A 25,329-nucleotide genomic window follows, 5' to 3' on the forward strand; every position below is an offset into this window, starting at 1 on the left:
GTGTATAGATGCTACATATAATTAATAGATTATTATTAAAATTATAAATAATACAACTTTGCTTATATATTATTAATAAGTTATCAATATAAATATATAGAATTTCTACATTATATAAAGTTAGCTCATTTGATCCTGTCAGGTAGTCAGTCACTCCATCAGTTGATAAGTATTCATCTTCTACTATATGACAGATACTATGAGAAGCTTTGGGAATACAAAGCAAGGCAAAAGACTGGCCCTGCCCTCAAGGAGCTCACTCTCTAATAGGAGACAACATACAAACAATGATGTCCAAACAAGATTTGGGCAGGATAAATTGGAGATAACTAACAGAGAGAAGGCACTAGAATTAAGGGGGAATCAAGAAAGGCTTCTTATAGAAGGGAGGATTTTAACTGGGACTTAAAGGAAGTTAAGGATACCAGGGATGAAGATAAGGAGTACTATTGCTATTCCCATTTTACAGATGAACTGAGGCTAAACAATTTGTTCAGGGTCATGCAATATCAGAGACAGAATCTGAACCCAGAGCTTCCAGATTCCAAGTCCAGTGCTCTTACCTACTTCTTAACACAGTTACCTCTAAGACTAGATTTTTTCCAGATGAACTGTTGCCTAACCACCTCTCACTCAGATCTTGCATGTTCCAAGTTGATTTACCAATTATACATTGTCTCCTTCAATTGAGCCCAACATTTTGACCAGTTGACATCTCTCTGGATCTCTTTTTTCCCCAGAAAATATTTTATCAGTGAATAAAACAAACACAAAAAACCATATCCTAGCAGAGTGGGGAAAATCCCCCTTTAACCCTCTGTCATACAAAGTATTAACTCTCCCTCCTGGGGCAACTAGGTGGCACAGTGGATAGAGCACTAGACCTGGAGTCAGGAGGATCTGAGTTCAAATCTAACCTCAGACACTTAATAATTACCTAGCTATATGACCTTGGGCAAGTCACTTAGCCCCATTGGCTTGCAAAAAAAAAAAAGCCAAGAAACAAAACTCCCTCTCCCTCCTAGATCCATGTCACTTAGAAATAGGATGATTTGGGATGGCTAGGTGGAGCAGTGGATAAAACACCGACCTTGGAGTCAGGAGTACCTGGGTTCAAATCTGGTCTCAGACACTTAATAATTACCTAGCTGTGTGGCCCTGGGCAAGCCACTTAACTCCATTTGCCTTGCAAAAAAAAAACCCCTAAAAAAATATTTAAAAAAAAGATATATGCTTTTCTATACTACATTGCTTTCTGTCGGGGGAAGGGGGAGGTAAGGAAGGGAGGGAGAAAAAAAAGGTAAAAACTGACCATTGAAAACTAACAAGATAAAGAAAGGAATGAAAAAAAGATATATGCTCTTGCTTACATTACACTTTTTAATATTTAGAATTTGGGAATTTCGTAGATGCATTTGCAGGAAGCTGGGGTTGGTAGATCACTTGAATTCGGGACTTCTGAGTTTCAGTAGGGCTACTGAACCAATCATGTGTCTGCACTAAGTCCAGTACCAAGATGACCACCAATCCGCCCAACCCCCAAGAGAAATCCACCAGACTTCCTAAGGAGAGGCAACCTGGCCCTGGTCAGAAAAAAGATGCAGATTAAAGCTTCCATTCCATGCCAATTCAGTATTGGCATTTGCAGCCTAGTCAGACAAGGCAGATCTCATCTTGAAAAGTATAACTATCTTGAAAAACTATATCTATATCTATATACCTCAAAATTGTTTTGTTGGCAGGGTTTTAATTTTTAGTGAGATTGAGCATTTTTTCAAGCGATTATTAAAATGTCTATTTTCTCTTCTGAAAACAGTTCATAATCTTCTGATCACTTAATCATTGTGGAGTGAGAATTGCTTTTTAAAAATTTTGAACATGGGGTGGCTAGGTGGCACAATGGTTAGAGCAGCAGCCCTGGAGTCAGGAGTACCTGAGTTCAAATCTGCCCTCAGACACTAAATAATTACCTATCTGTGTGGCCTTGGGCAAGCCATTTAACCCTATCTGCCTTGCAAAAAAACCTAAAAAAAAGGAATAGGATGATTTATTTGTGATTTACCCAAGTAACTGATGGAAATACTAATCAGTGCAGGGACAAGCATAGATCCCAGGGTCATTCCACTAGACCTTATTTCAGGGCAAAATAGAAGCATTAATAACTGTTCCTCAGGTTTGGCCATTTGAGAAGTTGGAATCTTTTATCTTATTATCCAACTTACATGCTCCATTTTGTCCATGAAGAAAGACCATTGTCAAGTGCTGTCTTTTATATCTCTGATATTAGGACTGTATCTATCTATCATCTATCTATCTATCTATCTATCTATCTATCTATCTATCTATCTATCTCTATATGTGTATATGTACATATACACATAAATAATATATACATGTGAATAGAAGACTAGCTATGGCTGATCCACCAGTCTAATAATGTTGTCAAAAAAAGGACATGAAGTTAGTCTTGCATGGCCTATTCTTTATGAAACCCTACTGGCTCTTTATGATTGTTACTTCTTTTTCCAGACATTTATTAACCTATTTCTTTAATAATACATTTCAATATTTTGCCAGGAACCAAAAACAAGCTCACTAGACTCCAGTTTGCAGACTCCATTCTCTCCCCTTTTGAACAATTGGGACATTTGTCCTTCTCCATTTAAATTCTACAGCACCAGGGAAGCTAGGTGGTGCAGTGGATAGAGCTCTGGCCCTGGAGTCAGGAGAACCTGAGTTCAAATCTAGGCTCAGACACTTAATAATTACCTGTTGTGTGACCTTGGGCAAGCCACTTAACCCCACTGCCTTGGAAAAAACCTAAAAAAATTAAAATTAAAAAATAAATCCTACAGTACTTTTTTCCAAAGAACCCTGATGGAGATAGAACAGTCACTGTTGCTAATTTCTATATAGAGGGACAATCAATCATGCCACAACCATTTACTAAGCACCTACTATGTGTTAGGTGGAGGTAGCTAGGTGGCTCAGTGCATAGGTATCTCTGGACCTAGAGTCAAAAAGATCTGAATTCAAATGTGACTTCAGAAGCTTACTAGCTGTGTGACCCTAGGCAAGTCACTTAACCTCTATTTGCCTTAATCCACTGGAAAAAGAAATGATAAATTGTTCTAGTATCTTTGTCAAGAAAACCCCATGGACAGAATTGCTGTGTTACCATCCTCAGGTCATTGAATGACTAAATAACAACAAAGTGTTAAATGATGGGAATATAGAGCAAGATCAAAGACAATACCTCCTTTCTTTTTAAAAAAAATTATTTATTTAAGGCAATGGGGTTAAGTGACTTGCCCAAGGTCACACTGCTTTGCAGTTATTTAGTGTGTGAGATCACATTTGAACTCAGGTCTCCTGACTCCAGGGCCTGTGCTCTATCCACTGTGCCACCTAGTTGGTTCCAACGCCTATTTTCAAAGAGCTTACCATCTCTCCTGGTGGCAGTGGAACCTCTGGAATTTTGTGATATTGGAATAGAGGTCAGGTTGGAAGGGGCCTTTAAGATTATTTAGTCCAATCTCCTTATTTTTCAGATGGGGAAACTGAAGTTCAGAAAGAGCAAGTGATTCATCTAAGGTCTTATATCGTGACTCTTTAATGAAATTCATTTCAGCAAATACTTATCTCCTATTATATGCAAGGCCATCTGACTATATATCTACTATGCCACAGCTACCATCCAGAATGCATATGGAGAAGAAAAACAGAAGAGCTGTAAGCTGAATGTGAGTCAGCAGTGTGATGTGGCAGCCAAAAATATTAATGCAATCTTGAGCTGCATTAAGAGACAGAAATTCCAAGAATAGGGAAGTGATAGCCCTTCAGTCCTCTGCCCTGGTCAGCCCATATCTAGAACAATGTGTTCAGTTCTGCAGTTCAGGTTGAGAGGGATATAGAGAGGGTCCTGAGGACAAATCCAGTGGGATATGGCCTTGGATCCATGTCCTGTAAGAAGGGAGCTAAGGAAATGGGGATGTTCAACCTAATGAAGAAAGCCCCAGGTAGGGCCTGATACTGGTGTTTGTCCATCATTCTAGAAGAAGACCATGACATCAGGGAGGTATTGTCAAGGCATGTTCATGAATTGGATTTTGAGTGACAGGGTGCTGTGCTAAGTCATACCAGCCTTACTTTCTCCTCTGGAGCCATCTGGGTCCAGATATAGATCAGGAAGCCTGGAGATCCAAGGCAGTTAGGGTTAAGTGACTTGCCCAAGGTCATACAGCTAGTAAGTATCAAGTGTCTGAGACTAAATTTGAACTCAGGTCCTCCTGATTCCAGGGCTGATGCTCTATCCACTGCCCTACCTACCTGTGTTCTAATTCCTACAAGGCTATTACTAGGAGGAAGGTTATATTTATTTTCCATGGCTCAAGTGGACAGAATTGAAAATTATAAATGGAAGCTACAAGGTCGATTTAGGCTGAATTTCAGGGAAAAATTTTTTTTTTCAAGTAGGCAAGCAGATAGATGGGTTGACTTCTGAGTCAGGAAGATCTTGATTCAAATGCCCTATTGAAACATACTAGCTGAGTGACCTTGGGCAAGTCACCTTGTAAGGCAACTCTCTAAGATTATAAATTGGAGAGCAAATGCTGACCTGTATTGGTAGAGAGTATTTCTCATCTGGATTTCTCTGATTCTTACACTGATGAAATCACAGGTGTTGTTTAAAAAAAAGGAATGAGTTGTTTTGGCAGGCGGTACCTGCTCCCTTCTTGGAGGCTGAAAGACAGATATTGTCAGGGGGGGATTTCTTTTGTATATGTTGGATTAAATGGTTACTGATATTCCTTCTCTAATTCTATGAAGAGACAGAGTTTAGCTGGGTCAGTCTGCTTTTGAGAGTATGCTAGTGGCTATCTTTTGGTCTGGACCTGCCTCTGAACACAGGCTCAGCTGGTTTCCTTCCTGACCCACCCCCTAACCCTTGTCTGCTCCCCCTCCACACCCTGTCTCTCAGCATTTCCATGTGAAAAGGGTGGTGACCTTGGGTGCTTCTCTCAGTCTTTGGCTTCTGACCCTTGACTCCACACTACCACCTTCAGTCAGGCCCCTCCAGAGGGAGGGGATGGATGGATGGATAGGCCTCGCTTATGGGTCACTGACCTGGGGGAACAGGTCCACTGAGGACAATAGGGGTGGGAAGGACTGGGGTGGGGAAGCCCCCCATGAAGACCAGCTTCTCTTCCCCTTCTTACTTTTCTCACTAGGGCATTCCGCAAGCAGTTGAGGTGGGGGGGGGGTGGGATGGAGAGAGGACAGACTCTTATTCCCATTCCTGGACACATTACCTTGTATATTCCCTCCACTGCCCCCAACCCACTTAATAAAACAGATCTTGAACCTTTCCTCAATACATTTAACCCTTAAACCCCTTCTCCTGCCTTTTGGATAGATGACTTCTTGAGAGGCTTGGTTTGGAATAACGAAGCTCAGGGGTATGAGTGATTGGTCTCTGGCACCCCCTAGGGGTGGCCCCATTCTAACACGATAAAATTCTAAAATGGCCTTAGGGAATCTTGGAATTCATAAGTGGGGCTATCCTTGCGTCTCCCTTCTGCCTATCTCCTTCAGCATCCAGTGGCAGCAGTCTTTCCTTATCTCTCATGTAGCTGCAACTTATTCCTATCCATTGGCTTTGAACAAGGTCACTATTTCTTGAAAAAAAAAATCTTTGCTTCCCTTGTTCTTTTTACTCCACTTATCTAGGTACCTTTCTGTCTTCTCTCCTTTTAACAGCTAAACATCTTTTAAAAAGTTCAACTGGATGTATACAGAAGACTAGTGTTTGGCAAACCTAATCAAAATAAAAATAAAAAAATCTGAAGGAAGGATTCATTATTTAATAATATACTCGGTGAAAACTGATTAGCAAATAATTTGGTGAGAAATGAGCTTAAACTCTTATTTCCACAATATATTTCAGCAAATTTCAATTAAAACACTTTTTTAAAAGGCTACCAAAAAATGGAAGGAAATGAAATAATGTATTTTTTTTTTATTGTGGAGGGGATATAACTTTCATCTATTAAACTTTTAGAAGGAATTACTAAGATTAAGATATATGCTTTTCCGGGCTGCTAAGTGGTGCAGTGGATAAAGTACTGGCCCTGGAGTCAGGAGTACCTGGGTTCAAATAATTACCTAGCTGTGTGGCCTTGGGCAAGCCACTTAACCCCATAGCCTTGCAAAAAAAAAAAACTTAAAAGAAGAATCATAAAAACAATTTTTGAGTTATCACCTCATATCACCCACATCATCATCACAACAGTAATAACAGAGAAATTCAGCTGTGGAAGTCTTGTGAAAAAAAAACAGGTATACTCTTTCATTGCTTAGAGAATTGCAAATTGGTGCATGTTTTGGTAAAGTCAATTGGCAGGACAAATGACAAAACTAAATCTACCCACTGATCCAATGATTCCATTGTTGGTATTATATACTTGGGATATAATTACTAGGATTATACCCTGAGAGTATTTACTTTAAAAACAATAGCAAGGGAAAAAAGAACTAGATGTTCACAGATTTTTTTATAGCAGTCTAAATGTCCAATAAGGAAATGGTTAAATAAATTGTAGCACATTCATGTTATGGCATATTCTTCGGCAATTAAGGTAGTCAGATGTGAAAAATATAAAACGATATTTCTGAATAAGATCAGAAGAGAATATAACTGATATCATAAAAAGAAAAGTTATGGACCTTGTACCTGAAGCTACTAATTGTATGTATTCTTTTGACTCCTTAGATTTTTTTTTTAGGTTTTTTTTTATTTTGCAAGGCAAACAGGGTTAAGTGGCTTGCCCAAGGCCACACAGCTAGGTAATTATTAAGTGTCTGAGACTGGATTTGAACCCAGGTACTCCTGACTCAAAGGCCGGTGCTTTATCTGCTGCACCACCTAGCTGCCCACTCATTAGATTTTAAGCTTCTTGAAGGTAGGGATAGTCTTTTGCCATTTTTTTCTTTTGGTATCCTTATTGCCTGCACATTGTAGAGGTTTGATAAATGCTTATTAAGTGACTAACCCATTGAAATGCCTAGGCAGGTACTATAGTAACACAAAGGGGTTAAGGACAGAAGGGAAAACTGTGTGTGAGGGGTGGAATGAGTAGATGGCATACTTTTTTTTATAATAACAAAGAAATAGAAGGAAAGTGGATGACTATTTATTGGGGAATAGTTGAATAAACTCATCTGGAATATTGTATTTAGTTCTGGGAGTTCCAGTATAAGAAGGACATTTCATCTTTGCAACATCTGTTGAATATGTCTTCCAATCCCTCTCAAATATGCCCCTTCTTTCCTCTGACACTGCCACCCCTCTATTGCATATCACCCCACACCTAGACTATTACATAATCTACTGGGGAATTTGCCTGGCTCAAGTCTTTCCCCCACTTCAGTCACTAAAATGATTTTACTAAAGTACAAGTCCAATCATGTCATTCTCTTCCTCCCTCCAGTCAGTAAACTCCATTGGTTCCCTATGGTTTCCAGAATCAATTTTTTTTTTTAGATACTCTGTTTAACATTCAAAGTCCTTTATAACCTAGCCCATTCTTACCTTTCCAGCCTTCTTAGACCTTACTCTCTGCCTCTTCCAGTGACACTGACTTCCTGGCTATTCTATACTCATTCTCTTTGCATTTTCTCTGGCTGTTCTCCATGCCTTCTCATTTCTGCATCTCAACTTCCCTGGCTTCCTTTAACTCCCAGCTAAAATTCCTTTTTTTTTTTTTTTTTTTTTTTTTTTTTTTTTTTTTTTAGTTTTTGCAAGGCAAATGGGGTTAAGTGGCTTGCCCAAGGCCACACAGCTAGGGAATTATTAACTGTCTGAGATCGGATTTGAACCCATGTACTCCTGACTCCAGGGCCGGTGCTTTATTCACTGCGCCACCTAGCTGCCCCATAAAATTCCATTTTCTATAGGAAACTTTCCTCAAACCCTTCCCCCCCTTTGATTCTAGTGCCTTCCTTCTGTTATTTCCCGTTTATCCTGTACAAAGCTTATTTGTATCTATTGTTTACATATTGTCTTTCCTATTAGGCTGTAAGCTCCTTGAGGGCAAGAACTATCTTTTGCTTCTTTGTATTCCCAATGGTTAGCACAGTGTTTGTTATAAAGGAAATACTTAATACTAAATACTTTCATTGATATTGATTTTGACACCAATAAGCTAGAAGAGTGTTCAAAGATAGCAACTAGGATGGGGAAGCACCTTGAGTGTGCCCTATGAAGATTAGCTGGAGAATTGTTAACCTGGAGAAGAAAAGAGTGTGTGTGTGTGTGTATGTGTGTATGTTGGGGGTGGGGAAATATGCTTGAAATCTTAATATTTGAATAGCTCTGACTCAGAGAAGGGATGAGACTTGTTGAGTTAGGCCCAGAGGGCAGAACCAGGACCTGTAACAGGTACAACTTGCAGAAAGGCAAATTTAGATATCAAGGAAAACTTTCTAACAATTAAGAGTTTTTCCCTAAGTGGAGTAAACTGCCTTAGAAAGGGGTCAAAGGGTTCTTCTTTCTCAGAAGTTTTTGAGCAGAGATTATAATAATGGCATAATTGTAGTAACTGGCATTTATATGGCACTTTAAGGTTTGCAAAATTCTTTACAAATATTTTCTCCTTTGATCTTTACAATAACATTAATAATTAGTTGCTATAATTAACCCCATTTTATAGATGGGGAAACAGGCACAGAGAAGTTCAGTGACTTGCCCACCTAGTCTGAGGTAAGATTTGAACTCAGGACTTCCCGACCCAAGGTCCAATGCTCTATCCACTGTGTCTCCTGGTTGCATTTATTCAGTATGTTATTTCTAGTGGGGATTCTTTTTTGTATGAGATGGACTTGATAGTCACTGGTATTCCTTCCAATTGTAATGTGATATTAACACCAGAAATATCTCTAATGGTCATTCATTTGATGAAAAATTAAGGAGTGACTGAAAAGCTATGGCATTTTATCCACCATTCATTCATTTATTGAATTGCAAATAGTTGCAAAGTAAGTCTAATTGAGTGTACTGATAATAGAATTGAAGACCTAGAATTGACAGGGATCTTAAGAGACCATTTAGTTCAACTCTCTCTCATTTTACAGATGAAGAAATTGAGGCTCAAGATAAATGACTTTACTCAGCTTCCATAGGTAAGAATTGTAAGTCCCTGCTCTTGCCACTAAATTATGCTTGGGTTAAATTAAGTTTATTACAAATATTTTTTTAAAGAACAAGTTAGCTATTTGATACAAAACAGATCAAGTGAGATTTTGTTTCCTTCTTTTTGTTCCAAATGTCTTCATTTCCACATTCCTTTCCCTATCCATCCCTTATAGTTAGGTTTCCATGCCCACTGTTCATGGCTTTCTAATCTTTTCTTTGTCCTCATCCTTCTTGAACACCCCACCCCCAACCTTTGACATCCCCTCCTGTTCTCTGTGACTACTTTTCTTTCTCCTTTTCTGGTTTCTTGATCTCTAAGATTGCAGCTCTCAATCCTACCATCCCATGATCCTCTTCCCAATTCCTTAATGTGGATGATCCCCAAGAATTTTTAGTGACTCCTTATTTTCTCTAAGAAAAATATAATCTAGAGGCTGCTAGATAGAGCACTGGATGGAGCATAGACCTTGGAGTCAGGAAGACCTGAGTTCAAATTTGACCTCAGACACTTACTAGCTTATGTGACCTTAGACAAGTTACTTAACCTTAATTGCATCCAAAAAAAAATACTTCTTCCATTTGATGATGAGGATGATGGTGATGTGAGGTGATAATCAAAAATTGTTTTTATTTGTATGCCTTTGATTCTTAGTGAAGTTGTGCATAACAGTCACTATTAGCACATTTTCACATTATTCTTTTTCTTTCCCTCTCAATTCCAGACAAGAGTCTATTTGTTATTCCCTATACATAATGTCCAGCTATCCCTGCATACCTGGGATGCTCCCTCACCTGACCTTTGCCTCTTGTAAACCCTAACTCCCTTTAAGACTCCATCTCCTATGTGAGACAGTCTTTCTTGTTTCCTTAATTATTAGTGCCTTCTCTCCTATACCTGAGAAATTACTTTTTAACCCAGAGTTTAAGCCTGGGGCATTTGTATAAAACTTTCCTCATTAACGGACAGAAGGCTTGCTGAAGCTGTGTATCTTCTCTTTGGAAGCAGGAAGCCAGGTTTCTCCTTTCAAGCTCCAACCTTCTCCAGTAATCCGTTTCACTAATGAGGAGAAGCAGCATACAATAAGCCTGGATTCCTCTGTTTCTCTCAAAAACACCAGTTATTCCAGTCTCTAGGCTTCAAAAACCATGGCAATATCCTGGAATCCTTATTCTTTCTCATGCTCCCCCATCCCATTCAATCAGTTGCCCAATCTTGTCAATTCTGTCCCTATAACAGAGCAGCTGGGTAGCACAGTGGATAAAGTAGTGGGCCAGAATGTCAGGAAGATTCATCTTCCTGAGTTCAGATTTGGCCTTATTAGATGTGTGAACCTGAGCAAGTCACTTCACCCTATTTGCCTCAATTTCCTCATCTGTCAATGAACTGGAGAAGGAAATGGCAAACTGCTCCAATATCTTTGCTAAGAAAACCCCAAATGATTAAGAAGAGCCGGACATAACTGAAAGGACTGAACAACAAATCTCTCTAATGTCTCTCATATCTGACTCCTCTCCACTCTCACAGCTTCCACCTAGTTGATACATTCATCTACCTTTTGCCTAGATTGCTGCTCATCTCCTAATTGGTCTTCTTATCTCAAATCTCTCCCTTTCCCATTCCATCCTACATACCACCACCAAAGGAATATGTCTTATGTTCATATCTGACTCTCCTCCATCATCTCCAGTGACTTCCTATTGTCTCTAGGATCAAATACATAACTCCCATTAAGGCTTGCAAGTCATACAACTTGTCCTTCCAGTCTCCTTGGACATAACTTCCCCTCTCATGCTTCCAATTCAATCAAATTGACTCTTTCTCTTCCCTCTCTATTACCACGGAGGAAGTTACCTTCTCCCAGTCATTCAGGCTCAAAACCTCTATGGCCTCCTTGACTCCTCTCTTATAATTGCTTGATTTATCTGATCTATTGACCTTTGCCTGATCTATTCCTAGTCCTTAGAATGTCTTCTTACTTGTTGAGCTCCTGCCTACCCCATCCAATTCCAATGTCATCCCTGTTTTGTTGTGCTTCTGCTTCACATCTTTCAAAGACCTCCCCTTCTCTCCATTCACACAGCCACCATTCTGGTCCAGGATCTCATCATCTTATACCTAGTCTATTGAAAAGAGCCTTCTAAGATTTCCTTCTACTTTCACATATCTTGAACCTATGTACCTATTTGTCCACTGTGTCCCCCACTAGAATATGAGGCTCTTGGGAGCAGAGACTATATGTTTAATCTTTAAGCACTAGATAAATGTTTATTGACTGATTCCTCAACATTTCTTGAATCTGTCCCCATCTTTCTATTCACGCTAAAACCTAGTTACAGCTTCTTCATCTATAACTGATCCTCCAAACAATTGCCAAATTGATATTCCTGAAATGTAGAGTTGACTACGTTATTGTCTGACTCACAAAGCTTCGATGGCTCCCCTTGTCATTAGGATAAAATATGAATTATTTTCTTTGTCATTTAAAGCCCTTTATATACTTCTTCAGGTTGACTACATCGTATGATCTTTCAGAAACTCTACACTGCAGCCAAACTAACTTATTTTTTGTTTCCTAAACATAAAATTCCCTTCTCCACTCTTATACTTTTGAACAGAAACCTAAACCTAATAATGTGAGCCATCTGGACTGTAAGGGTTGCTTGATTCTCTAGTATCTTTGAGCAATTTTCCCTTGAAGAGGAAGTGAGACAGCATAGTAATATTAATTTTGAGGTAATATTAATTTGAGTTGGTTAGTTCTTTGGTGAAGACACAGAACCATCAGAGTGGGAAGAAGAAATGATCTGACCATTTATGGATCTCACATTTATGCAAAGCAGGTTGAGTGAAACCTATTATATAATTAACATTTCATTAGTCTGAATGGGACTAAAGGACTCAGAATAATATGCACAGATTTTGATGTTCTCAGAGAAAAACTTTAGTTCTGATATGAATTATATAGAATTACTGTTAAGCTTCCAATACTGAATCCAATTCTGTTTCAAGTTAGAGCTTGGATGATGGGCCTTCAACTTCTGCTCTGCTCCCTAAGTCTGCTCCATTTTCTGACTTCATTGTTTCTGTCTATGGCATCACTACCAATCGACTCCCCCATGTTTATAACCTTTCTTTAACTTTCTAAGCTCTCATAACTGCTCTCCACAAAATCTCTCTTGAATTTCCCTGTTCTTTTATCCCCTCTACTGCAACCCCATTATTACATACTTGTGTGACTGCAATATCTTAACAGGTCTTTCAAACTTCCCACCCCTATCTATCCTTCTATCCATCCTTCATATCACTTCCAAAATAACCTTGCTTATGGATACCTAGTCATGGATCTTCTTTGCTCAGGAATCTTTTCTGGCTCCCTTATACCTCCAGAATCATTAAAACTCCCAAATCTAATTTGAGTATCAGTCAAGCATCTTATATTACCATCTTATCCACCCTCAACTCCCCTTTTTTTCTTCTTCCTTCACCTATCTCCTTAACTTTGTGTTTTCCTATATCCATGCCTTTGCCCACTCTATTCTAGAATGTTTTTATTCTCCCTTCTTACTTGTTGACCTCCTGCCTATCCCATCCAATTCCAATGCCATCCCTGTTTTGTTGTATGTATTTTTTTAAGAGGTGGAGAGGATAGTTTTAAGTATTTTACCCAGCTTGTAGTGTCTGAGACTGGATTTGAACCCAGATGCTCCTGTCTCCAGGGTCAGAGTTTTTTCCACTGTGTCAACTTGCTGCCCCTGCATCTCTTTCAAGATATCTTCTCTGAATTTAGAGTCTATAAGAATGTCCCCTTTGGACCTCATTTAAATGCACTTCTTTAAGGTTGTATAGATACATATTTGTCTTATCTTATGATATCTTATCTTATGATAGAAGCTTCCTTATGGATACCTAGTCATGGATCTTCTTTTCCTCCACAATGCCTAGCATTCTGCATACTCTAGGCATTTCATGTTTGTGGGAGACAGGATAGAAATCCTGCAGAATCCTAATGTCTGCCTGAAATGACCTCTGCCTCTAGATTGAGACTGTGATTAGAAAGAGATGATTTATTCAGAGAAACTAGATAACAAAGCCTTAATGAAGCCGTTCCACTCATCAGAGACACTGATGCTGCTGACTTTGAGTAGGTTCCCCATAGCTTAGCCAGAAAGAGCCTGTGAAAAAGTTTAGGATGGGAGAAGTCCTCAAGGAAAAAGCAGGACTAATATCTCTAAAATGGGGCCAAGGAATAGAAGGGGGAATACTGGTGGGGGCAGGAGGGAGGTCAGATGTGGAAGTAATTGAGGAAGCAAGAACCAGCCTTTGTAGAGAAAGTTCCCAGGGAGAGCTAGTTTGATGGTTTCTTTTGGTGGTTGAGAGGAAAGGGTGGAGAGGCCCCATCCTCTTCCCTGCTCCAAAAGACAGTAGGTTCTGCCAACCCTGGAAAAGGGCCCTTCCTTTTTTTTTTTTCAAAATTCTCACCTCTCTGGGTCTACTCAGTGAACCTTGGACCCTACTCCTCTCCCATCTGCTCCTAGGGCCTGAGAGATGGCCTCATTTGTTGGAGTACCAGCTGGTGAACAGGGAGGGGGCAAAATTGAGTCTGAGCAGACCCTACTCCAAAACAGTGGATAGTACCAGGTGACCAGAGAATAGAGGCCAATCTCTCTCTAGGTGAATATTGGTATATGCCAGCTCAATACAAAACTCTGACAGAGAGGACCAAGGCTCAAGTCCAGAGAGAGTCTAGGCTAGAGTCCAGAGAAGGGGAGCTGAGGAGGGAGGAAAGAGTCCAAAAGGAGGCCAGGTGGGTAGGCACCTTGACAGAGGGATGGATGGGATAGGCCCTGGTTGACTCTGCTACCCTGCAGCTCCACAGATGATCCACAGACCTGGCCAGAAGCAACAGCAGACACAGGGAGTGCCATTTCTAAATGGATCCTAGTCCAAAAAGATAGGGCCTTAGTTTCCTCATCTGTAAGAAAAAAGCTCCAAGATCTCTTCTAGCTCTCAACCATATGACCTTAACAGAAGGGAGTCCATCATCCCATCTATGCCTCACAACTTCTCCTGCTCAAAGGGGCAGCAAAGTTTGGTGGAGAGAGCCCTGGCTAGAATTGCTTCTGTTGGTGCAGAGTGGGTGGGATGGGCAACTAGATATGCTGGTGATTAGACAGAGTGTTAAGGATGGGGTGGGGTAGGGAAGAAAGAGGTTGGAGTTTCTATAGAGAAGTCTCTAGAGTGGTTTGGGCCAGGGACTCCAGCTCCTCCTCTAGATAGGCTTCCATCTGTGCTATCCACTGCTCCATGATCTGCTGCTGCTGCTCCCAATTCCGCTGGATCCCCCGGAAGGTCAGCACCAGGGCACTATGGACAGGGAGGCCAGAAGTACTGAGAAGTCCTCCTAGAGCCCCTTCAGTGCCATGTGGGGCCTTCCACACCCAAATGGAAGATATAGGTACATATTCTTCCATGTTCTCAGAACCCTAGGAGCTCTAACTTTTTGTGTTGGAAGGTTCCTCCCAGGTATGACATTCTGGGTTCTAAGAACCCTCCCATTCCTGAAGTTCCATGTTCTATTAAATTGATCAGAAATTCCAGAGGGCAAGGATATGGTCTTCTCATTTTGCATGTGTAGCAATTAATTTTTCCAGTGGATAAGGGCTTGGGAAAGGAGAAAAGGTTGGAAGGTGAGGGTTTTGGGGAGGTCCAGTTGCTGGCTAGACTAACCTATGGGCCTTGCAGAAGTCATTGATAAGCTTCAAGTACAGGGCTCGCTGGGTCCATTCATCCTTGGTCATCCGTTTCAGCAAAGCCTGTAGTTCCCTCAACTGTTCTTGTAGTTTCTGGGTCCTGGTTCCCCAGAGGTGGGGTAGAGGGAGATGGACATATGGAGATTTCCTCCCTGCCCCTGCAGGCTATGGGGCAGGCTATCCTCAGGCATTTTCACATGCCCACCCTCAGCCCTTGGAGGGAGATACCTACCGAGTCAGGGAATTGGTGAGTTCCTGCAGCATTTCCTCAGAGTCCCGGGGTCCCCCTAGGCAGGTTGTCTGGTCCCCATCTCCAGGAGCCTGGAGAAATAATACAAATAGGTCAACTTCCAAGGCAGAAAGTACATTGAACATATATTATCATCTTCATTTTAGGGATGATGAAACTAATGTCCTGACTTGGAAAGTGACTTTCTCAAAGTCACATAGAGAGTCAGTGACAGTCAGTCAGTCAATAAACATTTTAAATGCCAACAATGTGAGAGGCATTATATTAAGTCCTGGGATTACAAAGAAAGGGTCTAAAAAAACCAAATAGTCCCTGATCTCAAAGAGCTCAAAAATCTGGCATCTGGAGATGGAGTGTCTCATTGCAAGGAATAGCAGGGAGGTCAGAGAATACATGGGGAGTAGTAAATAAGGCTAAGTAGGAAGAGTAAGAAAAGTTGCTGGGGCCAGATTATAAAAACCTCTGAATATCAAATGTTGTTGTTATTCCATCATTTTAGTTGCATCCAAGTCTTTATGACCCCATTTGGGATTTTCTTGGCAAAGATATTGGAATGGTTTGCCATTTTCTTGAATTTCAAATAGAGGACTTTTTATATGATCTCAGAGGTTATAATATCAAGGGAGAAGAGGGACCAGGATGAGCCTTGAGATACCAATAATTAACAGACAGTTCCTGGATGAAGAGCCAGCAAAGGAGACTGAAAAGAATTGGTCAGAGAGATTGGGAGAGAAGCAGGAGAGACACGGCCTGAAAACCTAGGCAAAGGAGAATGATCAACAGTGTCAGAGATTGCAGAGAAGACAAAAAGAAGGCTGTAGACTGAGAAAAGCTCATTAGATCTGGCAATGAAAAGATGCTAGGTGATTTGGAGAGTAGTTTCAGTTGAATTGATGAGATTGGAAGCTAGAAGTGGCTCTAGTCACCAGCCTCACAGTCTGGCATTCTTTCAACCATATTGTATTGTCTCAAAGTCATGGGCACCTCCACAGAGCCCAGGACTAGACTTTCCCCTTCTCTAAAGGTGCTCACCCATGCTCCACAGCTGCTGTCGCTGTCACTGTCACTGCCCCCCGAGCTGTGGGTATCTTGGGGTCTGCTCTGGTCCTGTTGCCACTGAAGCTGTTCTAGGAATAGGAGGTTGAGAGTGCCCCGGGCTCGGTGGGCTGCATCTCTTAGCTCCAATGCCCGCTTCTCCTTCTTCACCAGCTGCAACTTCATAGTTAAATCTACCAGGGCCTCCTGTTAGAAGGGATATGGGTAGAGCTGGGTTCTTCCTTACTGCTTGTCCCATGCTCTTCTCCAGGGCTGAGCATTAAGCCCTCCCTGGGGGGAACTGAGACCTCAAGAGCGTCATTTGGGGCATAATGAGTGAAGGATCAAACTGTGGTGTTTAGGCTTCCAGGGATGATATCCAGGTCATTCCCTTGAGTTTCCACCTACCCTTTGGATGGCATTGAGCAAAGGCGTGAGGATAAGAGGGGATGGATAACCTGTATTTCAGTCCCATAAGTGGCTTATGGTCTAAGGCTCTCCCAGTCCAGATAGTCTCTCTTTAAAGAGTCCTCCCAGATATCACATTCTGAATTCTAAATTCCCCACTCCCACCTGTCCTTCTATCCCAGCTTTGATATTAGATTCTAAGGGTCCTCTCTGTGTTCCAATGTCCTTTCTAATGTAAGATCCTCTTCCCAGTTCTGGTCTTCTGTGTTCTAGGTTCTTTCTGACCCCTAGCCCTTATGAAATTCTCCCTTCTAAGATGACTTCCAAGTATGCTATTCCAATATTCTGTGTTCTAAAGTCATTCCTGCTTCTAAGAGTTGCAGTTTAAGTTGGAGAGGGGTAGGAGTTGAAAAGGAGAGGCCAATGAGAAACCCAGGAAAGGATATTGGGGGTGCATACTCTCATGGTCACCAACTCTTGTTGAATCTGTGCCTTTTCCAGTCTTGGCAGCTCCACATCAGGCTGAGCCCCCAGCATCGCCTGAAAGATGGCTTCCTCTCGAAGCCCACTGGGCCCATGACCCAGTCTGGAATCTGGTTCAGGGGGCACTTTCACTAGGGCTTGGTGTGCTCGGAGCCTCCCAATATAACCCTGTAAAAGTGCTGCCACCTCCAGTTCTGTGGGTGCATCTACACTGCTGCCCTCGGGGCTGAAAGAAACAGAAGTTGTGGCACTCCAGAGGGTATCATCCAGCCAAGCTAGCCCAACTACTCCTATGGCCTTCCCTCCCATTTTCTCTTTTCCTTCCAACCTCCTAAGGTTGGCAGGCACAATTCCCTCTGTATCCCCTTACCTTACATAGACACGAGCCAGGATACCAGCCTCTGCAGGGTCTTCTTCAGACAAAAGCCGTTGTGCCTCTGCCATAGCTGACTCTGTCCTGCCTTCTCTGGTCTGTGGGCCTGGCACAGACCTTGTGTCGACTTCCCGTAGAGCCAGCAGTACCCCATAGGCCTTCACACACTGTTCACTGCCAGACATAGTCCTGCTCAGAAACATTTCTGGGGCCACCCTATTCAATCTCTTGGGAGTCCATGACCTTCTTCTCCCCTACTCCTCCACTTCTCACTCCTTCCTATTTGTTTTCCCTCATTAATTACACTTGGACTATCTCAAGATCATTAGAGTCTCTAGTTTAAATTGCTGTTTAAATGACTGAAATCCTGTTCAATAGCTAGTTTTGTTCTTTAACCCCTTAGCCTAGAGTTAGGTTTTTTCCCTCTTATCTTAGGGCCATGTTTTTTTTTCTCTCAGCCTTGGTTCATGTCTCTTCCCACCTCATTCTCAAGTCAGAGACTCTGAGCCTAAATCTTCTACCAAGACTTCAGTCAGCTCTAACATGGGGTGAACAGGACCTTGATATAGGCACTGACATTCAATAGAGGCATGCTTCCTTTCCCTCTGGCTCCAGGGTATGAATAGCCACCTAACCTAGACATTTCCTTGCCTGTCCCCTGAGCTTTTATCTCCTAAGTTTCCATGGTTATCACACTCTTCTCCTGTGGCCTATTTCCCATCAGAAAGATAGGCCCAGACATTCAGTCTGGTCTCAAGGACCCATGTCACATGGGATGTCCAGTATCTGCTGAGAGATCAGCAGTAGAAGCAGTTTCTTCTTTACCCCTCTTCCCGATTGATTAATCTAACAATCTTACCCTGTTCTTAGATAACTTCCTCATGTTGCTTTCATCTTCTGATACTCACTGAAGTTCAACTTTCTCCTGAACTCACAACATCTCTTGGTTCAATCTCCGAACTTGGCTGCCCCTTCTCTCAAACTCTCTAACCCATAGGACAAGGAAGAAGAATTGATATACTACTCCTCGAACCTACTGCCAACCCTCCCTCTGTCATCATCAACCATGTAGTGAACAGAACACTGAGCCTGGAGTCAGGAAGGTGTAGATTGAAATCTTACCTCAGACTCTTACTAGCTGTGACCCTGGGCAGGTCACGTAATTATTGGCTCTATTCCTCAGCTTCCTAATCTGCAAGATGAACAAATAGTACAGAAGGTCTCTTAGATCTCTTCTTCTGCCTCTAAATCTATGATCCTGGAGTGTCCTTGTTGCTATCATTTATGTACATCCAGGTCACTACCTTTTCTTCCCAATAATTTTCAGTCTCTGGCTCACAGTCCTTTCCATCCTAGCCACTTGACAGCTGTATACATGCTGGATTTTGGTTCCTTTGGTTCCTACCCAGTTTCCATGACCCTTTGACTCTAGTCTAGCTGAACAGCACCCAGCAAAGGTCATATCTTAGATATCCCATCTAAATGCCAGCCCACCAAAAACTCAGCCATTTACCCTGGGTGCCATTAAGTTTGTGAACCAAAGGCCTCCTTAGGGTAGTTTCTGGCTCACCTATATTGCAGGGAGAGGTGCAGGGCAGTTGTCTCAGCCTCCCTTTGTCCCAGCTGCATGCTCAGGCCCTCGGAATGACCCTTACAGGACTGCAGAGCCCCTAGCATCATCTGGTTGAAACACTTTAGCCTCTGAATAGTCCTGGGTAGGGAGAAGAAATGGGAAAGAAAAAAAAAGGTAGGGGTGGGATGGATGTGTTAAACTAGCCCTGAACTCCTAGCCAGCTGCTCTGAGAATGAAATAGGCCAGACAGAGACTGACTCAGCCTCTATTTCCCTAGCCCAGGGGGTTCCAGGATTTACCTCCGGAGTTGTTCCATTTGGACCTCCAGGTCCTGCAGCTCTGGTGTGAGGGGTGCTGGGATCACAGGGCTAGAAATACTTTGTAGTTGCTGTAATAATAATGATAATGATAATGATGATAATAATAATAATAATAATATTAACAATAATGATGCTTGTCCTTCATCCTCGTAGACCATGCCATGACAAACACTTGAATTGGATTTGAGTGAGGGGGGATAGTATTGCCACCAACCTCACTTTCTCCTCCAGAGCCATCTGGGTCCAATGGCCAGATGTGAATCAGCAGGACTGGAGATGGCCCTGGATGTGAGGCAATCAAGGGTAAGTGACTTGCCCAAGTAAGTGTCTGAGGCTGGATTCAAACACCTGTCCTCCTGACTCCAAGGCCAGTGCTCTGTCCACTGCACCATCAAGCCCTTCTTATAGTTGCTGTAATAAGGTTGAGATGCCCTAAGAGAGGACCTGAATTTGGGACCCCATCATCATAGGACCTGATTCCAGCCTTGACTTTAAAAGGAATTCAGATTTACCTAAAGGGCTTTAGATCAGGAGGCCTCTCCCTACAAGAAGGGAGACAGGAACAGGACTGACAGATTTTAATCTGGAGTTCATGTGTCTTCAAAGATTCATGGATTTTGACACACATACACATACATACATATATATGTTTACACACATACATGCATATATGTGTGTACATGTGCATATATATATACACATGCATGCATGTATGTATTTTCATTAAACATTTTGTTTCCTTGGTAGTCCTATCTAGTTTATTTTGCCCTTTTCAACACATTATCCTCCCATGAGAATTCCTTCCACTACCTACACTTTGGGAAGGGGCCCAAACTTGCTAACCTTTATTTCCCTCTCCTGGCTCCATAGACTTCCACACTATGCCTTCCCCAACGGGTATCTTTCTCTTTTCCCCCTTTCCCTTTTCAACTTCCTTTGATATGTTGTCTTCCCCAATTAGAGTGTAAGTTTTCTAAAGGCAAGAGTTGTCTTAGTAAATTGGCACATTTAATAATGCTCATTTCTTTGCATTATTCTGAGAAGAGAATTGCTTTTCCTGTCCTGCCAAATTGGTCCATGATATAAAAACAACAAGAACTCCTGGTGCAGGAGGCAGCTAGGTGGCACATTGGATAGAACACTGACTCTGAAGTCAGGAGGAACTGAGCTCAAATCCACTCTCAGAGATTTACTAATTGTGTGACCCTGGGCAAATCACTTAACTCTGATTGCCTCCAAAAAAACAAAATAAAAGCAAAAAGAACTCCTGGCATAGGAGGAAAAAACCCTGGACCTGGAGTCAGGAGATCTAGGTTTGAGTCCTAGTTCTGCTGCTAACTAGTCATTAAACTGTGGTTAAGTTACTTCTCTCTGACCCTCAATGTCTTCATTTGTAAAACGTGTAAAATGTGATTTAGCACAGCACCCCCTCACTGATATCATGATTACCTTTGAGAATGAAGGACAGAGATCATCATTAATCTGGGGGTGATCTTTTCACTAACTATGTCACGGAACAGTTGTGGAAAAAAATGACTCGGCAAACCTTGAAATATCATATAAATATCAGTTAGGATCACGATGATTATGGCACTCACGTGGGCCCCCCAGAGCTCCCCATCTGGCCCTGGGCTGCTGGATCTGCTTATGGAGGTCTCCTGGCTAAGGGGGAGAGCTGGAGAGAAGTCTTGCTTCAGTAGGGATTCATGTAATTCCCCGACCTGAAGAGAGAAGGAAGGACAGAGCAGTGATGAATACTAGAAGGCTCTACCACTAAATAATGATTCAATCTTCTGTCTCACCCTGGATTCGCCCAAGTCCTTTTCCCCAAGCACTCTTTTATATCACCTCCCTTCCCCCAAAATGCTTGAGTCCTCCCTCTGAGCTTCCAATTAAGAAGTTGTCTCATTATGTGAGGACTATGTCGGCTAGGAGGCTGTATCTCCCTTCTCATTGAAGAGGTTCTCTGAGAATAGGGAATGGAACATGTCTTCTTTCTCAGAATGGAGACACCTTGAGGGCAGGTCCTGGTCTTCCCTCCAGATCAAGGACTCCCATCCCCACGCAATCCTCTTCCCCAAACTTACCTGTCTCTGTAGCTTCTCCTTTTCATCTTGAAAGGCCCGTAGAGAGACCTGATCCTGCTCCAATTCCTCTTCCTTGCTCTTCAGAAAAGCCCGGAGGCTGGTGTTCTGCTCAGTTAGGCTCAAAGCCTCCTGCTTGTAGCGGATCCTCTCCTGCTCAGATATCCCCTCTTCTCGGCCTCCGGGACCCCAATCCCTGACCAACTCCTCCAGTCCTTGCAGAGACCATGGTTTATCCTGAGAGTCCACATATAGAGGTTCTGACTGTAGACGCAAAACCTCAGGTTTCCTGCAGAAAGTCTTCCCTAAGCGATTGGGAGAGGCTTACCTTATCAGCCTTGCCCTGCGCCTCTGGGTCTAGTGCAGGTGAAACAGGGAGGCTGGATGCCTGTTGGCGACAAGTGGCAGCTACCTTCTCCAAGGACTCAACCGCCTGCTGCAGGGCCAGGTACAGGTTGGGACCATGACCTGGGAGTTGGAACCATGGAATCCTGAACTTCAGGGGTTAGATGGAATCGGGCTGGGAGGGTGGGAGTGGGATACATGCTGTAATTCTAGGAGATCTGAGGAAGAGAGGCTGAAACCTGAATGGAAGAACTCTAGGGAGAGGTATAAAGTATTGTGTTGCCTTAAGTGAATTCCAAGAATTATACTGATTGAAGGTTATAGAGAAAGGGGATATGAAATGATAGTTTTAAGGCGGGCAGGGAATTTTAACAACCTTCTGAGACAATGACAGGCCATCCAGAGTGTGAAGGGAGCTCACCTTCCCGGACATCCTCTCCTGAGGGTGGGTGGCACTGACAAGGGGATGAAGCAGACAATGTGGGCAGCTTTCCAGAAGTCAAATTGCTGCTGATTTCTGAGGCTTCTATCTGTCCATCCCTAAAGAAACCAAAGTCCAGGACACTGCGACCATCAGATCACAGACTCTCCCTACTGTACCCCCTACTCTCTCTCCTTCACATTCATCCCTCCATCCAACAGGGCATCTTTTCCTAATGGTTTTGATAGAGAAGGCAACAGGCATCCAGTTCTGAGGGCCTGGGGTGTTTTGTTCCAAGGACAAAAGGGCCTGTCCAGGGAAGGAGGGGACCCTAGTGGGAAATTATTGTTGCTTCTCCTTTTTTGAAGAGAACAATGACATCAGGGAGGTAATGCCATGACTTGCAAGGGAATTGGACTTGTGGGGGGGGGGTTGTGCAAAGTCACCAACCCCACCTTTTCCTCTGGCACCATCTGGCCAGATATAGATCAAAATGATTAGAGACGGCCCTGAATGCAGTAAGAAACCTTGGCCTTTTAAAGCTAAGGTCTTTCCAAGTCTCAGTTTGACTGAGGTAATGCCCATTCAGTGATTAAAACTAAGTTGTTTTTGTCCTTCAATCTCCAAGAGGGTGGTGACATCAGAGAGGTGATGCAAGTGAATTGGACTTAAGTGAGGGAGGGCTGGGCAAAGTCACCAGCCACACTCTCTTTTTGGAGTCATCTGGGTCCAGTGGAAGGGAGAGGGAAGAAACCAGAAGGAAAATATAAGGAGTATAGAAATAGATAGCATGCATCTACATGCATTTATGGTTACCTGCATGCACATACATGGATGAGGCATGGGCAGGTGTGTAGAAAGGGAATAATTTTGTTGCCATGGGGAAGCAGGGCAAAGTTCACTAACCCAGCAGCTCTCCACCCAGCCCAGTGACTTCCACTGGGAGCTGGATGGGAGCTCCACCTATCTTTTTTGAAATTTAGCTAATTGTAGCCTCTGGGCTGACTTGCAGGAACCTGGAGATGATAACCCCAGGAATTTGTACATCCTTTTTTAGTTTGCAAAGTTCTTTACAGGAATCAATCATAATTCTCAGATCATAATTCTGATAAGAATTAGATTGAGGGTGGGGATGAAGAGAAGGCAGGAACAAGACTAGGAAGTCACAGAAGAGACAAAATGTTTTTTAAAAATATTTTTTTAAATGTCTAAGAGCGAGTTTCAGTAGATAGGAAGAAGAGAGAATTTGGAACTCAATTTTAAAAAATGAATGTTATAGTCAAACATGTGTAACTTATTTTAGATTGCTTTCTGTCAAGGGAGGGAGAAAAATGTGAAACTCAAAATTTCCTCAGAAATGATTGTTGAAAACTATCTTTGCATGTAATTGGAAAAACAAATAAATATTTTTTTAAAATTTAAGGCAATGGGGTTAAGTGACTTATCCAAGGTCACACAGGCAATTATTAAGGGTCTGAGGCCAAATGTGAACTCAGGTCCTCCTGACCCTAGGGCCAGTGCTCTATCCACTGCACCACCTAGCTGCCCAATAAATCCTTTTTTTAAAAAAAGAATGTTAATCCTAGGAGACCAGCTATGAACAATGCAATCCTCACCCAGAGGAAGAAAAGCAAACCAAACCAAACCAAAAAAAAAAACAAAACCCCACCCTATAGAATCTGAATGAACACTACACTCACTTTTAAAAAATTTTTCTTTTGTATTTCTTTCATTTTTATGGATTTCTTTCTTTTCCCTTAATCCTAATTCCTCATACTGAAAATGGCTAATCTGTAAACATGTTAAACATAAATGTATATGTATGTACAATATAAACCTGACTGTTCGCTGCTGACAGGAGGGGGGTGGAAAGGGAGGGTGAAAGGAAATCATGTAACTTAAAAATAATCATACATATGTGGATGAATGTTGAAAAACTTTTATAATGTATGAGAAAAATAAAATATCAATTTAAAAAAGAATGCTAAAAATAAAAATAAAGTATAATTGGAAAATATTTAACAAAACAAATAAAAGTATAAATGATTTGAAAAGACTAAAAGCTAGTCTAGCGAGTCAGATGGCTGTAGCTGAATGGGTCTAACCATACAAAACAGTTAAAAGATAAGCTCCGGGGCTAAAGAACTGATTGGTATCTCTGCCTCCTAGAGGAAGAAGCCTCCCTAAAGATGGAGGCCAGCAGATGGCAGCAGAGAGCAACATGGTGCTGAGATGGCCAAAGGACCCCCCGCTTTCAGTTTGCCTCTGCACAAGGGGAGTTGCTAGTCGCCCCTCCCATGCATGTGCCCCAGTGGCCAGCCCATGGGTGGCAAGAGCTTAATAAATATTGATTGATCCATCACAAGTACTCCCTAGCTCTGCCCCTCCCTGGATGGATCTAACTCCTTCCCCATGGGCAGTATTGTATCTACCTCTGTGGGCCTGGGGAATCCTTATTTTGCTATGTTTTTGATGAATGTCTTTTTTTTTTTTTAGGTATTTGCAAGGCAAATGGGGTTAAGTGGCTTGCCCAAGGCCACACAGCTAGGTCATTATTAAGTGTCTGAGACTGGATTTGAACCCAGGTACTCCTGACTCCAGGGTCGGTGCTTTGTGCACTGTGCCACCTAGCTGCCCCATGATGAATGTCTTTTCCTTTGAACTAGTGGGTCCTAGCCTGGAGTAAATGCACATAAAAGCACATAGTGCTTCAAATCTGGGGTAACTTTCCAGGGACCTAAATTTACTAGTACAAATCCCTGCATTGGAGTCCTTGATTATTATAGAGGAAGCAACTTAAAGTTAGGAAGACCTGGCTTTAAATCCTAACTGTAGTAAATCAAACCTCTCCGAACCTCAGTTTCCTCATCAATAAAATGGGAGTCCTAATAAACCAACAAAGTAAATAAATAAAAAAAAATATAAAAAAGTATGTAAAATTCTTTGCAACCTTTTAAGTATTCTATAAATGCCATTTATACAGACAGCAGCATTGCATAGTGGATTCAGCTGAATTGAATTACTTTTATTAAGTGCTTCTTATGTCACAGACCCCATGCTAAGCCTGCCTCATACTGACATGTGTGATCCTGG

At 42.1% G+C, this 25,329-nt stretch overlaps 1 protein-coding gene across 5 annotated transcripts in view; it reads right to left on the reverse strand.

Annotated features, from left to right (window-relative positions):
- The window catches only part of USHBP1 (USH1 protein network component harmonin binding protein 1), a 47,537-nt gene that overhangs the window by 12,780 nt on the left and 9,428 nt on the right, over positions 1–25,329 (reverse strand). For 2 of the 5 annotated variants that reach the window (XM_074204455.1, XM_074204459.1), the window contains exons 4-15: positions 22,237–22,355; positions 21,799–21,938; positions 21,474–21,707; positions 20,985–21,107; positions 19,366–19,454; positions 19,064–19,204; positions 17,491–17,667; positions 17,097–17,346; positions 16,227–16,436; positions 15,177–15,265; positions 14,922–15,044; positions 77–14,558 (exon numbers count right to left, since the gene is read on the reverse strand). In XM_074204455.1, the coding sequence (XP_074060556.1) occupies positions 14,414–14,558; positions 14,922–15,044; positions 15,177–15,265; positions 16,227–16,436; positions 17,097–17,346; positions 17,491–17,667; positions 19,064–19,204; positions 19,366–19,454; positions 20,985–21,107; positions 21,474–21,707; positions 21,799–21,938; positions 22,237–22,355 (1,840 nt within the window). In that variant the 3' untranslated portion in view covers positions 77–14,413. Of the gene's footprint in view, positions 1–76; positions 14,559–14,921; positions 15,045–15,176; positions 15,266–16,226; positions 16,437–17,096; positions 17,347–17,490; positions 17,668–19,063; positions 19,205–19,365; positions 19,455–20,984; positions 21,108–21,473; positions 21,708–21,798; positions 21,939–22,236; positions 22,356–25,329 lie in introns of those variants that run through there. The other 3 variants (XM_074204456.1, XM_074204457.1, XM_074204460.1) reach the window with 3 other exon arrangements.

This window comes from Macrotis lagotis, chromosome X (assembly GCF_037893015.1).
Source record: "Macrotis lagotis isolate mMagLag1 chromosome X, bilby.v1.9.chrom.fasta, whole genome shotgun sequence".
NCBI lineage: Eukaryota > Metazoa > Chordata > Mammalia > Peramelemorphia > Peramelidae > Macrotis > Macrotis lagotis.